The sequence below is a fragment of the Caretta caretta genome, chromosome 6, assembly GCF_965140235.1.
Source record: "Caretta caretta isolate rCarCar2 chromosome 6, rCarCar1.hap1, whole genome shotgun sequence".
Classification (NCBI taxonomy): domain Eukaryota; kingdom Metazoa; phylum Chordata; order Testudines; family Cheloniidae; genus Caretta; species Caretta caretta.
Genome location: NC_134211.1, coordinates 40460555 through 40474350, shown reverse-complemented (window position 1 = coordinate 40474350; position 13796 = coordinate 40460555). Strand labels below are relative to the sequence as shown.

The following is a 13796-nucleotide window of genomic DNA, read 5'->3' as shown; positions in this document are numbered from 1 at the left end:
TTAGGTTGTAAAAATATTTGTATATACTTCTCTTGGAACCACAACACAAAATAGATCAGAGACTCATCAGTAGTCACAATATTTCACCTAATATGAACTTTGAGGCTTGAACCTACTTTACAAAAGTTATGACTTTTTTCCTAAAAAAAGTAAAACAAGAAATGTTTTAATTATTTTACTTTTATTGGGAAAAGATCACGTCTAGTGTTTCCTTAGTGAAATAAAAACAACATCACTCTAGTTTGTAAATTAAAACAGGAAATCACTATTTTAAAAAATGTTGCATACATTATAAATTATTGTAGCTATATAGGGACAGTTCAAAAACACTGAAAATAGCATCAGGATAGAGAACAATGGACACCAGAAACTAGAGAATTGATACAAGTAAAGTTCAGAAGATATAACTTATCACTTGGTAATGTTATTGAGTATAAATTCTGCCCACATTTACACCCATGTAAATGCTCCAAAGAGCTGAATAGCTGTAAATGCCCACTAGCTGGTGTGAGCTCTTGCAAGGACTCAGCTACAATGGACAGTCTTATGAGATATCTATATCTATAGATATATATGGGCTAGAGGAAGGGTTGGGAGTGAAGAATGCCTCATTCAGTAGCTGCTCCTTCAGGCATGGAGTAAGCCTCGCTAGTACTGGTGATGGCAGTATTATACACATTGTGGAAGTATGTTGGTGTTCCGGTGTGTCAGTAATTTAATTGTCACAACTTATGGAGGAATTTTAGGGCAGATTTCAGGTTAACAATGGTCAATTTGGCACTTTTGTTGTGAACTATTCAGGTATTGGTTGTGGGCAATGGCATGGTGTACGAGGGATGCAAGCCTCAGTGTTTTGCACAGCTTGAAGACCATCTCATTTACGTCATGCAAGGAAAGGGGCTGGGACTCTGGCTATCCAGACAAAATTCCTTAGGTGATGGTAAGGGGAAGGGTGTGGATAAGGCCCTCCTACATCTTCTGGTTTCTGATACATATTAGGTCATCTTGAAATCCATATTGGTATGGTCCTGAGGAGTAGTAGTTGGGAAGCTGTAACCCCCAGTTAAATTAATGGTTAATTTAAATAAAGTTGCACTCTCCACATTTAACACATACTACTTGTCTCACTACTTCCATGGCGAGATCAATGAAGGCATAATTTAGCACATTGTTTGTCACATATTATCTTTCAACATACAGGTTAGTATTATTATTAATAGTTATATTACTGTACTATCAAGAGGCCTCAGGGATCTCCATGTGCTAGGTGCCATACAAATACATAAAAAGATATGGTCCCTGCCCCAAACAGTTTACAATCTAAAGCCTCTATCCTGCACTTGTACTCATGTGGGTAGACTCCTGAACCTGGACAGTCCCATTAAAGTTTGTAGATTGTTTTATTTTAACACTATACAGAGGAGAAAAAAATGGTTAATTTGATTAAAATGAACTTTATGTTGTTAATGAATGTAGTTCATATTTTTCACTATTTAGAATATATTTATATCATACCAGGATTGTACTTCTATTTATATGATAAGGTGTCCTCTCACTTATAGTTTGCCCCAGTCAGACTGATTAAAGATCACTTGTAGTTCTATTGTATGAAACACAGCTGTTCTGGAAACACAGTAATAATATTTACCCTTAGGGCATTACATAAATATGCAACACAGTAAGCATTATCATTCCATAAAGTCAAAATCCATAAACTAAGGAATGGTGGCTATACACACAAAAGGTTTATAAATCATCTCTGATTAGCAGCATATTAGAAAGACTATTTAGTTTTAATCTTGTTGATAATATATAATTCCATTTATGTAATTACTGCTATATTAAGTAGACGTTTTTCCAATTAAAATGTTATGCTATTGAAAAAATAGGTATTTTCCTTAGTAACTTCTTCCACCTGGAATATGGGCCCTATTTGGTGGTATAAATGTTTAAAATTTAAAATTATATATTTTAAAATTATATATATATATATATTAGGCCTTATTTAAAATGTATTTAAAATTTTTATATATATATATATATATATATATATATATTAATTAGGCCTTATTTAAAATTTCTAGTTCAGTTGCTTTCTCCTAGCTATGAATCTTGCCAGATGCTCAGAGGAAGTTAAAAATCCATGGTGCTTCAGCCAATCTGCTAGGGGGGAAAATTTCTTTCCAGACCTGCAAAAGGCCATCCAACTAACCCATGACAGATTGCCCAGGCCACCGTGCTTTTTTTACCTTCCTCTAAAAGGGTTCATGGGATGGGACAAGAAGCCATCTCCTGGGAAGGGAAGAGTAGTTAAAAACCAAAGACATATATTCTGTGTGATTATAATGACATCAATGGGAGTCCACAAACCTGGAAGGACTTGTCTGCCATCACTTGGGATAGGAGTTGTTGCAGGAATAATATGTATGTTTTGACCTATGGTTCCAAAATTAGGGGTAGGGCTTGGGAAAGGAGGAATATACAGTCAGAAAAAGCATAACACATGAAGGATAGGACCTTACTTCCGTATTCAGGCATAAGGCACCCTCATGAGAGAATCCAGCTGTCTATATGAGATTATGACTAAGTGAGGGATTGAAGTTTAGTCCTGGGTGCCATACATCCAGGCACTGGGGGGTGCCGTCAAGGAAGAGACCATAAGAAATGAGGGCTGCAGAAAACTAAGGGGTTAATCTGAATTGAAATTTTATGTAGTTAAAGAATACAATAAAACTTCTGCCATGAGCCTTTAAAATAAAATTAAATCTGAGGTTTAATGGCATCTCTCTCAGTGGCAACACCAAGGAGGTTTTCTGGCAAACAGAACTTCAGTATATGAACAGCCTAATTCCTAAGTAAAGTGAAAAATAAGGTGTCCAATTCTACTTTGAAATAAGACAATTCAGGACTGAACATTTGTAACCTACAATATCTCCATGCTGTACTTTCCAAGATCTTCATACTGATATCAGGAGTCAAGTGAGCTGAAGGGAAAGTGCTAAACAGATACATATTATCTACAAATGCAAAAGTAATATATGTGTATTTAAAAATCAACTATTAATTACATTAAAATCTATAATAAAATGTGTAACTCCAAGTTCATTAAGCTGATGCATTTTTTGAAAAATAAAATATGACAGAGCATTTACATTTCAATGTGCTTATGAGAAAAAGTGTTATACTGTTATTTGGAATGCAGCTTGGAATTGAAACATTTCTAAATCAGTCAATAATTAAATAGTAAGAATCCATCATTTTCACTGACATTTACTCCTACCAGAAAAGATGGCCTATTTTAAATGTGCTCACACATATGCTTGTCAATCAGGTTCTGTCACAGCAAATTATTTTGTTTTGTACATCACATGGTATTTAGAAGAAAATTTCTCTCTCCACATTTAAATATAGATTTGAAGCATAGTATCAAGAACTCTTTTTGGAGATTAGATTTTTCTGTAACTGCTTCTTTACAATGTAAATATAAAAGATGGAAAATCTAATTCATAATGCTCAGTTTCACTTCTAGTATACAGACCTGATGACTCAAGTATTACTGAAAATTATAGCTCTAAATGCAATATAGCACAGTGGGTTAGATAGAGTTGTAGAAATGAGAATGATAGTGTACTAATCATTTTAATGTCTAAAGCACACCTGTTTTAATAGAGGGGATTCAGTTTAGGATAATTAGAAATAAAGTACCAAAACGCTGAACAGTTTATAAAAAAACAATTGCTGTATGGACAAAGAAAAATAATAAGGGTTCCCTAGCCTGTCACTAAATGTAATAAATTAGTAACCAGTAGTCAAATATTCAGGCGTCATATATTTAAAATGTTTCCCATTTCCATTTTAACTCACCCACCTTGTCTCTCTAATATCCTGGGATTAACACAGTTACAACAATACTGCAATCCCATTTCAGAGAGATCTATAAACTTTTATCAAAAACTCTTTAAGGTAATTTCCATTTTAATTTGAGACATAGAAAAGTCAAACACTGAAATAAAAATTAACATTTCTGCTTACCTGCTTTTTTTCAAAAAATAATTAATATTTAGAGTTTTATTGTGCCAAGAATTGACATAAGTGTGCCTGCCAGCCATTTTAAAGATACCCATCTATACATTTCGGACCAGTGGACAAGGCACTGGACTGTGAGTCACAAGACTGAGTTCTATTCCCTGTTGTGTGACCTGGGAAAAGTTAATCTGCATATCTGGGTATTAGTTTCCCTTTCTGTAAAATTAAGATAACAAATACTTAACCTCTTTTAAAAAGTGATTTAGGTCGATGAATAAGTTCTATGTAAGTATGTATGAACTACTGTGATGGGGGAACCAATTTCATCTTTGCAGTCCCTCAAAATTATTGATACATAGTCAGCACAAACTCATGAAATGACAAACATTGTCTCAAATTATTTGCCTGAAATAAAAAAAATTAGAAAATGGTGATTTTTATCTCTGACTTTAGGCGGTCGAGTTAGAATCATTAAAATGAAAGTCTTCCTGAGATTCCTATTCCTAATATCCATCCCTAATGTTCCTTACAAGATATTTTCAATCTCTGGAGACATATCTGCAGATTTATTTAAGGAGAGGGAAAAAAGAAAAATTAAATATGAATTTTCATTTGATAACAATGGACTGGCAATTTCAAATTTCATCAAACAATATCAGGCAGCCTATCCAAGGCCCTGACCCAGCTGACCACTTACACACATGCTTAATTTTAAGTATATGAGTAATCTCATGGAAATCCATTAAATTATTTTTGTTTTTAAAGTATGTGTTTAACTGCTTTGCTTGATAGGGCCTCCAGATCTAACTGACTGGATTTTAGACATCCCAAATACAGTATGATTATGCAAAGAGCAGTCATCCTTCCCTACTATTCCAGCAGTCTTTATAAACCCTTCAAAGGCCAAATCTTTCACACAGATTAATACATGAGCTAAACATGGACATTGTTTATCTGGAAACAATTAAGAAACTAGATGCCCAATCTTACAATTTACAATATGCAGGCTGACCTTTGCAGCCATATATAGCACCCCTGAATGTCAGTGGGATTCTACACTGGTACAGGGGACCTCTTATGCATTGTAAATGGCAATATTGAGGCCTGAGGCTAAAATTTTAAAACCTGGGTGCCTTAAATTAGGTAGTGAAATAAAAGTGGCCAGATTTGCAGAAGTGCTGAGCACCCACAATCCCATTGAAATGATTGGGAGCTCTGGGGACTCAGAAATTTCACATATGGATTTGGTAGCCTAACTTTAGTCACTCAGGCTTCAGATTAGGCTTCCATACAGGGCCATACTTACCCATACGCAAACTATGCGGCTGCTTAGGGCACCAGGAATTTTGGCCCTGCTTCGGCTCTTCCTGCCCCACCCCTTCCCTGCCACAGCCCCGCCTCTTCCCACCCCTGCTCTGCCCTAGCCCCGCCCCACTCCCCTGAGCTCTGCAGCAGGGCCGTGCCTGCACTCACTGGCGGCAGGAAGTGCAGCGACCTGGCCCCAGCCACGCCACTGGTGAGTGCTGGGGGGTGGTTTCCCTCTGCCCCCCAAGACAGCCCCCCCCCGTGGAGGCCTGGGGCCATCCCCCTTGCTCCCTCCCCCGGAGAGGCCTCCCCCCCCAGCGGGGGGGGGGGCTGCGTAGGTCCCCAGAATAGCTAGGGACGGCCCTGGCTCCATAACCTCCATCTCCCAGATAATACATATCTTAGATCTATTTATCTAAGTTCCCACATGGTGCCCATCACTATAATACCTGAGCGCCCCCTGCACTTAAGAAGCGTGGATGTAATATGTGTCTCTTTCTCTGACAAACTGTGTACACAACTGCTTCCTCACTCTGGGCTATAGGTCTATTGTGGAGAGAATGCCACTGGAAACTTAGCATACATTCCTTTTGCATCCCAGTAATTACAGTAGGTTCAACTATGAACTGCCTATTACACCTGTGCAAGGGAATGTGCAGAGGAAACAGCAGTCTCCACTGGACTGATGCTACTTCTCCTGTGTAAGAGGGAAGCAAGTGTAGGGCTAGGGATGAAAGAGTGATGATGATGGTCAGTGATGTGTTGTAAAAAAATTTATACTTCCTAAATAAATAGCTATTAAAATTACATAGTTCTGTCTTGCAGTTTAAATGAGACTGAAGCATGCTCTTGAATTGTTCTATAACCTTGGTCTTTAGCAGGATTTCAGCACTATTTGGGAACATGATTAATACACTCTCTAATCTTATCTACCCTGCAAAACCAAACAATATTTTAACTCTTGAAGGCTACAGGGTTATAACTGGATGCCCCAGCCAAGGCTGATTCAAACACATTAAGAGATCCTGAAGACTCATGAAATGTATACCCGGAAAAGTTGCCTCCCTCTTTTGGGATACTATCACCTGGAGGAGGAAAACCTGGTGAAAGTCCCTCTCCACAATCCACTGTGGCGCTTTCAGCCAAGGGGATGAGGGATGCTGGAGAAAGTCCCCTATTAAGGCTACACTTCTTACAGGAAAACTGCTGAAGTCCTCCCAGCTGGCACCTCATCACTCATAGATAGAGAAAGCTTCCTGCTGTTACACCACCACCTGCAGAGGGAAAGCCTGAAGAAATACTCCCCAAATCTTTGCTGGGACACCATCCTAATTTGGTTTGGAAAGCCTAGAGAAATTTCTCTACTGGGGTCCCCTGACTCCGTTCTCAAACTCCCATCCCTCATGTGTCACAGGGCAACAGAATGTTCATATGTCAGCACATGCTTGATGAAGCTTCTAGCATGGAGCTGAAGAACTCATTTGTCCTTTGAGTGTGCAGAATGAGGAGACTATTCTGAGCATGCTCAGAATGTCAGTCAGTCACTTCCTGTGAGGGACCCCTCAAGCTAAGGCCCTGTTGATATAGGTTCTATAATTTGTTAGAATCTGTTCTTCCCCATTAAGATTGTTTCTACAGTGTATATAGGACCTTAGAAATCACATAACACTGCATTGAGATCACGTGTAAAGCCTGGCTGCTACTGTTAAGTTGGATGAAGGTGGTGTCTTCTTGGGAAAGGTTGTCAAGCAGTGTTTCATTGATATCTTATGTGCACTGTATGATGAGCTACTCTTATGCCTGCAGCAGTAACTTAGGCCCTAACCCAGCAAACACAGAAGCACTTGCTTAACTTTATTACTATGAATAGCTTCATACTCATAGTAGTAAAGTTAAGCACATGCATGTTTGCAGCCTAAGGGCAGGCCTATACTACTGTTTAAGTCAATCTAATTTATGTCACTCAGGGGTGTGAAAAGACATCCCCCTGAGTGATGCAACTTACAGTGACCTAAGTTCTGTCCACGCTGGCACTATGTCAGTAGGATACACTATCCCACCGACATAGCTTCCACCTCTAGTGGAGGTGGAGTAATTATGCCAACGGGAGAGAGCTCTCCCGTCGCACCGATGTAGCACTTCTAGTGTAGACTTGCCCTAAGGCTGAAACTGATCACCTAGATAAAATCCCTGTACTTCCACCATGGGTAACTATGAGCCCCAAGCAAAGGAGATAGCCAACACAGCCAAGCAATACAAATTATTGAATAGGAGAGGAATCTTGGAAGAGAATATATTACAATGACGTATAGTATACACCAAAACATACACAAACTTTTCTGAAGAAAAGATAATCAAGTGATTGTGCCTTGCGCATCACAGTCACTTGATTTAAATCAATAGAAAGAATCTGGAGTCAATTAAAGAAAGCAGCACATTGTGGACATCTGGAAGGAGCTGTCATTCATTTGCAGAGACTTCGGGGTATAATAAAAGCTTTCAGCAGAAACAAAAAGCAGTGAACAGAATGACTGAAAAGAATTCACAATTTCTTTAAAAAACAAATTCTTAAAATGTGTGGCAAATAGGTGCTCAGTTATACATCTGCTTTAGAATTCCAGTTAAACTCCTAATTAAATAAGTTCAGTGCTTTTCAGTATATGTAAATTACAACAAGAAAACACCCTGGTACAGAGCATTAAATCTTAAGCCCTCATCCTATAAAGACTTATGCTTATGCCTAACTTTGTACCCTGTGAATAGTTCCAAAGCTGTCTTTGTATGACTGAGAGGAAGAGATGGTGTCTACCTTCGTATTTGTTAAACACCTTTAAAAATTGGGCCTCATTACTGACTGGAGCTTTTAACATAAATATTAAATAAAAATAAAATACAGCAATTTTTTTTATTCTTCATTTTTAGCTGAGGGTCTAAAATGTATTGTGCAAGTGAACGTATATCTGAATCTTTATTCACTTTCCTTTATAATCAATTTAAATATTATTCCCCAATCACTATGATAGGAAGTTAAAAGGCTGAACAAATCCAAAGAAATAGTGGACAAAATTCAAGGCTGATGTGAACAGGCCCAAATGCATGGATGTCAGTGGGAGTTCTATTCTTTTCAGGTAATTTATACTATATGAATCACAGTGATATCTAAGATGTACCACTTAAAGTTATGCCAGAGCGTATGCTTGACCCAGTATCTGAAATACAGATTTCAAATGAAGGCATCAATGCTGCAAGCACTTATGTGTGTAAGTAACTTTACACATGTAAGTAGTTTCATTGATTACAATAAGATTGCGCAAAAGTATAAATATTTGCAGGATTAGGCTCTAAGAATACATCATTGGGCTTCTATTCCTGTGCAGAAAGAATTTACTGCTCATGTATGTTCTTGTTATCTATGTGTTAGCAACTCAAGTCTTGTGATAAGCAACATTATGCAGTCAAGCCAATTTTTTCCCGGACCTTTTAGATGGTGCTTTTTGACAAGCTTCTGGGGCTAGGGGAAGAGCACCCTACAGAACATATTAATTTCCTCCCACATACTGTAGCTATTTGTACTTTTATAAGATACTTTTGACATGCATTCTACACATATAATAAAAGCATAAACAAAGATGATTTTTTCCCGGACCTTTTAGATGGTGCTTTTTGACAAGCTTCTGGGGCTAGGGGAAGAGCACCCTACAGAACATATTAATTTCCTCCCACATACTGTAGCTATTTGTACTTTTATAAGATACTTTTGACATGCATTCTACACATATAATAAAAGCATAAACAAAGATGATTATGGAATATATAAAATTTTAAAGGCAAATTTTAACCGGAATTCTGGTGACCCAGTACAGGGAATGCTTTTGAATTATTTATTTTAGTTTGGCAATATTATTAAACTTGTAACCCAGACTGTAAAAAGGCCTATTTGATGCTATTGGTGGAGTTTCTATTTATATTGGTGACTTTTTCCTGTTATATTTACCCTCATGCAGCCCTTGTAATGGACACACAATATGTTACTCTGTGCCCAAGCTCACCTACTCTTTCTTTTCTCAAAAGACAAGACACATCTGCCACCTGCTCTAGTCTGTGTCCCAGCAACAACTGTCGAGCAGTAAAAAGATTGATTATCAGTCAAAAACCATTGCACAACACCAGATTTTGGTAGGTTAAGCTTGCTGATCCAGCAAGGGATGGTATGAAATTTTCAGTAATGTGTGCCAACATTTTGGTGCTAAAAGAACAGCAGTGCATGTCACAGTGAAACACTGCCAAAGATATGCAGACAAAGCATAGAAGTGTTTTTTTTTAATTTGGCTTGAGAGAGAGAGAGAATTGCTTAATGAATTTGAAAATCCACTCTTAACAAGTCATGTGCATGGAAAAACTATAATAAAAGTATCAATACCCTGAAGATTTTATAATAAACTATAGCAACAGCTGTATAAAAATATTACAATAATATTAGCTTCATTTCAGTATCTCCTATGATATGAGACAAAATAGTATTTATTTAATATTATTGTTTAATGAAACAGTAAAACCCTTCTTATTAAATCTTAAAGTGTATTGGTGTGACTATGCTACATACTTGATAGAAAAAATATTAAGATTTGTCTCTCTCTTATTGTATGCATGGACTGTTAATTAAATAAATTGTAGTCAATGGATTGTAATCATATTCAGGGTGATTTTCATATTATCTGTAACACCATATCAAGTGCATAATTGACGATGTAGGAGATAGGAATATCTTATCATAAATATAATTTGTGAAGTTTTTATGGAAGCAAGAGGTGAATGTATTTATGTGATACAGCTCAATTGGCAGACTAAAATCTAAATACTTTAATCACTCATGAATAGCTCCATGGAAATAAAAATAAAAGGCATATTTATAGAACTTAAGTCATAGAGTAACTACTAGTCAATATTTGTATGTATTCATTGACATTTCTATAATACTCATCACTGTAGTATCTATTTATATAAGAGAATTACCACTTCTAGGTTAAACTAACATTATACTAAAGCAACAACTTTCTGTAAAAATTACAAGCTTCTGTTGTCCTGAAATTTTTCACTTAGCAGTAAAAATATTTGTGCTAGAAACTGCTCTTTCAAGGTAACAAAAGTAATTTTCAAATATACTGGAAAAAATAAACCATCGGTGCTTTAAAAAAGAGAGAAAGAAAATATAAGTACATAAGAAAAGGCTAAAAATGCTCAGAGCAAAGAAATATAAAACATACACATTAGTTAAATGCTTTTATAAAATGTATTTATTTATCCATTGTTAAATGCACTGCATTGCACTTTTAGGCACCACAAGTTTATGCCAGCTGTAAAAACTTTTTTTTTTAAGTATTTTTATAATCCAAAAAAAAAAATGCATTTAATTTTTGTCTCTTGTTGGAATGGTACACTGGTTACACAGGTTGATCCTTAACAAACATAAAATTTCCCAATCAGTCATCTGGCTTTTTGTAATAATTTAGCTAGCTAATTTTTATTCTAACTAACATTGTTAGCTTATCATAACTGCCATCTGTTTTGATGATTTAATAGAAAGTATTTCGTAGGAGTGTTGTGACTTTGATACACAACACTATTTAAGTTAATTCTGTAAAACTTCATCAGAATTCATTGTAAAAATCCCAGAATGTACTCTATCATCTTAAAATATGAATGAAAACAATATTTACATCCAAATTTCAAAAGTAAATGAGTCAGAAACAGCATTGTGTGTGTGTGTGTGTGTGTGTGTACAAATATCATTTGATGATTGTACTGAAAAAGGGATGAAATGGAGTGGGGAAGCTTTAATGTTTGTAATGAACAATTTTAAAATAACAAAACATTCACATCTGAGGGTACATGTGAGGGTAAATATTCCACCTTGTTGTATAAACAGCCCAATAATTATTTTAATGATTTTTCGTAAAGGTCAAATGACTAAATTAATAAATGCAATCTGAAATGCTGAACTATTTTCTTCCTAGTGTAATAAACCTAATGAATTGTGTCTGTTGGGTGTCACTGAAACTAAAGAGTAAATTCAATAATCTCTGATATAATTTATTATATTTTCACCATTTAACCTCCTGCAGGCTCCCTAATGTCTATTCAGATCTATATTAAATTAAGCACCAATGCTAATGAAGGGCAATAAACATGGCTGTCAGTAGATTTTTCTTTCATTAAGCACATTATCCTCTTACTGAGCTCTAAATGAGTAAACATTAGTTTTGTTAAACCATGCAAAAAGACAGGGTGAAAAACATTTTTAATTGCACCCCTTAAGCCATATACTCTGTTTTTTTACCTTTAATTTTTTTGAATGGATCTAAAAAGGGCTCTCCAGTTGAAATATAAATGTCGGCATCATGGGGTATGTCTTTAGGTTCTAGTGCTTCAGTGCCGTCTGCCAAGAACACTCGTCGTGCAGCCATGTTCAGATTCAGTTTTTCAGTGCACTCCTCCAGCAGCTAAATGAAGGCAAGAGGTAAGGAATACGGATTACAACAGAAAAATATATTCACAACATGACCAACATTTAGTGAAAGAATCAGGACTAAAAATTAGAAATTCATGCTTAAATGATTTACCAACCATAGTAACTGCACCATAAGTAACTTAGGTTTTTTGTAATCATTGCTGGCAGTTAACTGATAACAGGATGATGAAAACACAGTAGATAACATAACATTACAAAGAATTTTCAAAAATTATTATTGTTTCATTTTAGTCTCACACAATATTGTAATTTGTTATGAATGAACTCAACATTTTACACTCTGTAGCTCCTATTTACTTGAACAGTGTTTATATAGTAGTATGCGTTAATTATTCACAAATTTTATGTGTATCATATATGTATATTATACACATCCTGGAAAGGAATAATTTTAATATTAGCTCATTTTAAAATAAAAGGCAACTTCTTTCTTTACCTCATGGTATAAAGTACAAACTATAAATACAGTGAATGCATGTAAGAAAACTTTGTATTAGTATTTACCAGTTTAATGGATGGTACAGCAATTTTAGCAAAGATACTTCTTGTGCCATTCTTGTAAGCTGTTGCTTTGATTACCCCTGGCTGGCATTTAATAACTTGGGGCACTTCAGATTCTTTCTGGGCCAGCTGGAGTCTTGACGAAGAGAACTGTGTACATCTGTTGCAAATAAAACCAATTTAGCTTGACCAGAGAAAAAGTTAATTTGTATTTTGTTTAAAGCATCTATTTCTAAGGTCTTTTTATATACAATTATGTAAAATGAATATTTTTAATATAATCCCTTGATGACTCCTCACATTATAGATATTTAAATCAGAATACTTGAGTTTTTAATATACTATGTAAGGAAATTGGAGTCCTTTAAATAAAATAGATTTAGATTGATATCCTTCTATCACATATTTAGTTTATTTTTGATATTTATTATATTTTATTTGTAATATACCACATTCAGAGAGGACCTTTATAACTCAAGTATGAAGTTGTTATGCAGCATCTTCAAAGCCCTTTTTATTATGGCTTTAATAACAAAAAAGATCTCTTCAATCTTTAAAAATGAGTCTTCAATACCATCAGCATTTGATTAAATTTTGTAAATTAGAAAATTGGTGCTAGAAAAATCAACAATATTTTTATTAGTGTTTTCAGTGCATAATTCAATTTCTTTATAATTCAATATAACTTAATGATTTGCTCTTAGTTCAAAAATTAAGAGCTAATGCTGTTGCCCTCACTCAGGCAAAATTCCCATAGAATTTAACAGCAATTCTAACTGTAGACTGTATAATGGGGCCTTCTGTCAATGTTTCTGTTCTTCAGAATGCAAAATATATTCAATGCCATTAGCTAATAAAATGTAATGCACTAACATCCAATAAAGAAAAAATACTCTCAATACTATTTTTAAAAGGGTAATTCCACAAAAAAATAATCTATAGTGCTATTGCACTGTAAGGCTTTTCTTAGAAAACAAAGAATTTCTATTGCATAGCTATAGGAAAGCTGCATGTTTTAACAAGAACATTTGTAATCTAAGGCCACAATCCTGCACTGAGCTCTGTGTAAGGGCACAGGTACAACGATAAAGAACTCAGAGCAGGTTTGAGGCCTAAGCATGTGATTCAACTCCACTAAATGGAAATCTTTCAAACAATTTTAATGGGCACTAGATTGAACCTTTACACAATCGGTACTTTTATGCACATAACCATAAAGTAGAGCTATTTGACAATTTCCAAGTTTCTTGCTCTGTAATCAAAGTAATAGTTAAAGGACTTTTTGTTCTATAAGATTTTTAATCCCTTATTTATACTAGTGGGCAGTTCTTAACACAAGTAGTCTCATTAAAGTCAAGAAGTCATTGTGTGAGAAACTGCTAACCCATGTGAGTAAGGAATTTAGAGTCTGACTCTTAGTGAGGTATTACTACAA

General features: G+C 35.4%; 2 protein-coding genes across 8 annotated transcripts in view; one reads left to right on the top strand and one right to left on the bottom strand.

The window, feature by feature from the left end:
* The window catches only part of DCDC1 (doublecortin domain containing 1), a 418164-nt gene that overhangs the window by 351601 nt on the left and 52767 nt on the right, over positions 1 to 13796 (bottom strand). For all 4 annotated transcript variants that reach the window (XM_048854576.2, XM_048854579.2, XM_048854578.2 and 1 more), the window contains 2 exons: positions 12365 to 12521; positions 11669 to 11831 (listed from right to left, as the gene is read on the bottom strand). In XM_048854576.2, the coding sequence (XP_048710533.2) occupies positions 11669 to 11831; positions 12365 to 12521 (320 nt within the window). The remainder of the gene's footprint in view (positions 1 to 11668; positions 11832 to 12364; positions 12522 to 13796) is intronic.
* The window catches only part of DNAJC24 (DnaJ heat shock protein family (Hsp40) member C24), a 169404-nt gene continuing 167378 nt past the window's right edge, over positions 11771 to 13796 (top strand). For 3 of the 4 annotated variants that reach the window (XR_007357266.2, XR_007357265.2, XM_048854608.2), the window contains exon 1: positions 11777 to 11848. Coding sequence is in view for 2 of the 4 variants with exons in the window: in XM_048854608.2 (XP_048710565.2) it covers positions 11836 to 11848 (13 nt within the window). In the remaining 2 variants the exon portion in view is untranslated. Of the gene's footprint in view, positions 11849 to 13796 lie in introns of all 4 variants that reach the window. The other variant, XM_048854613.2, reaches the window with a different exon arrangement.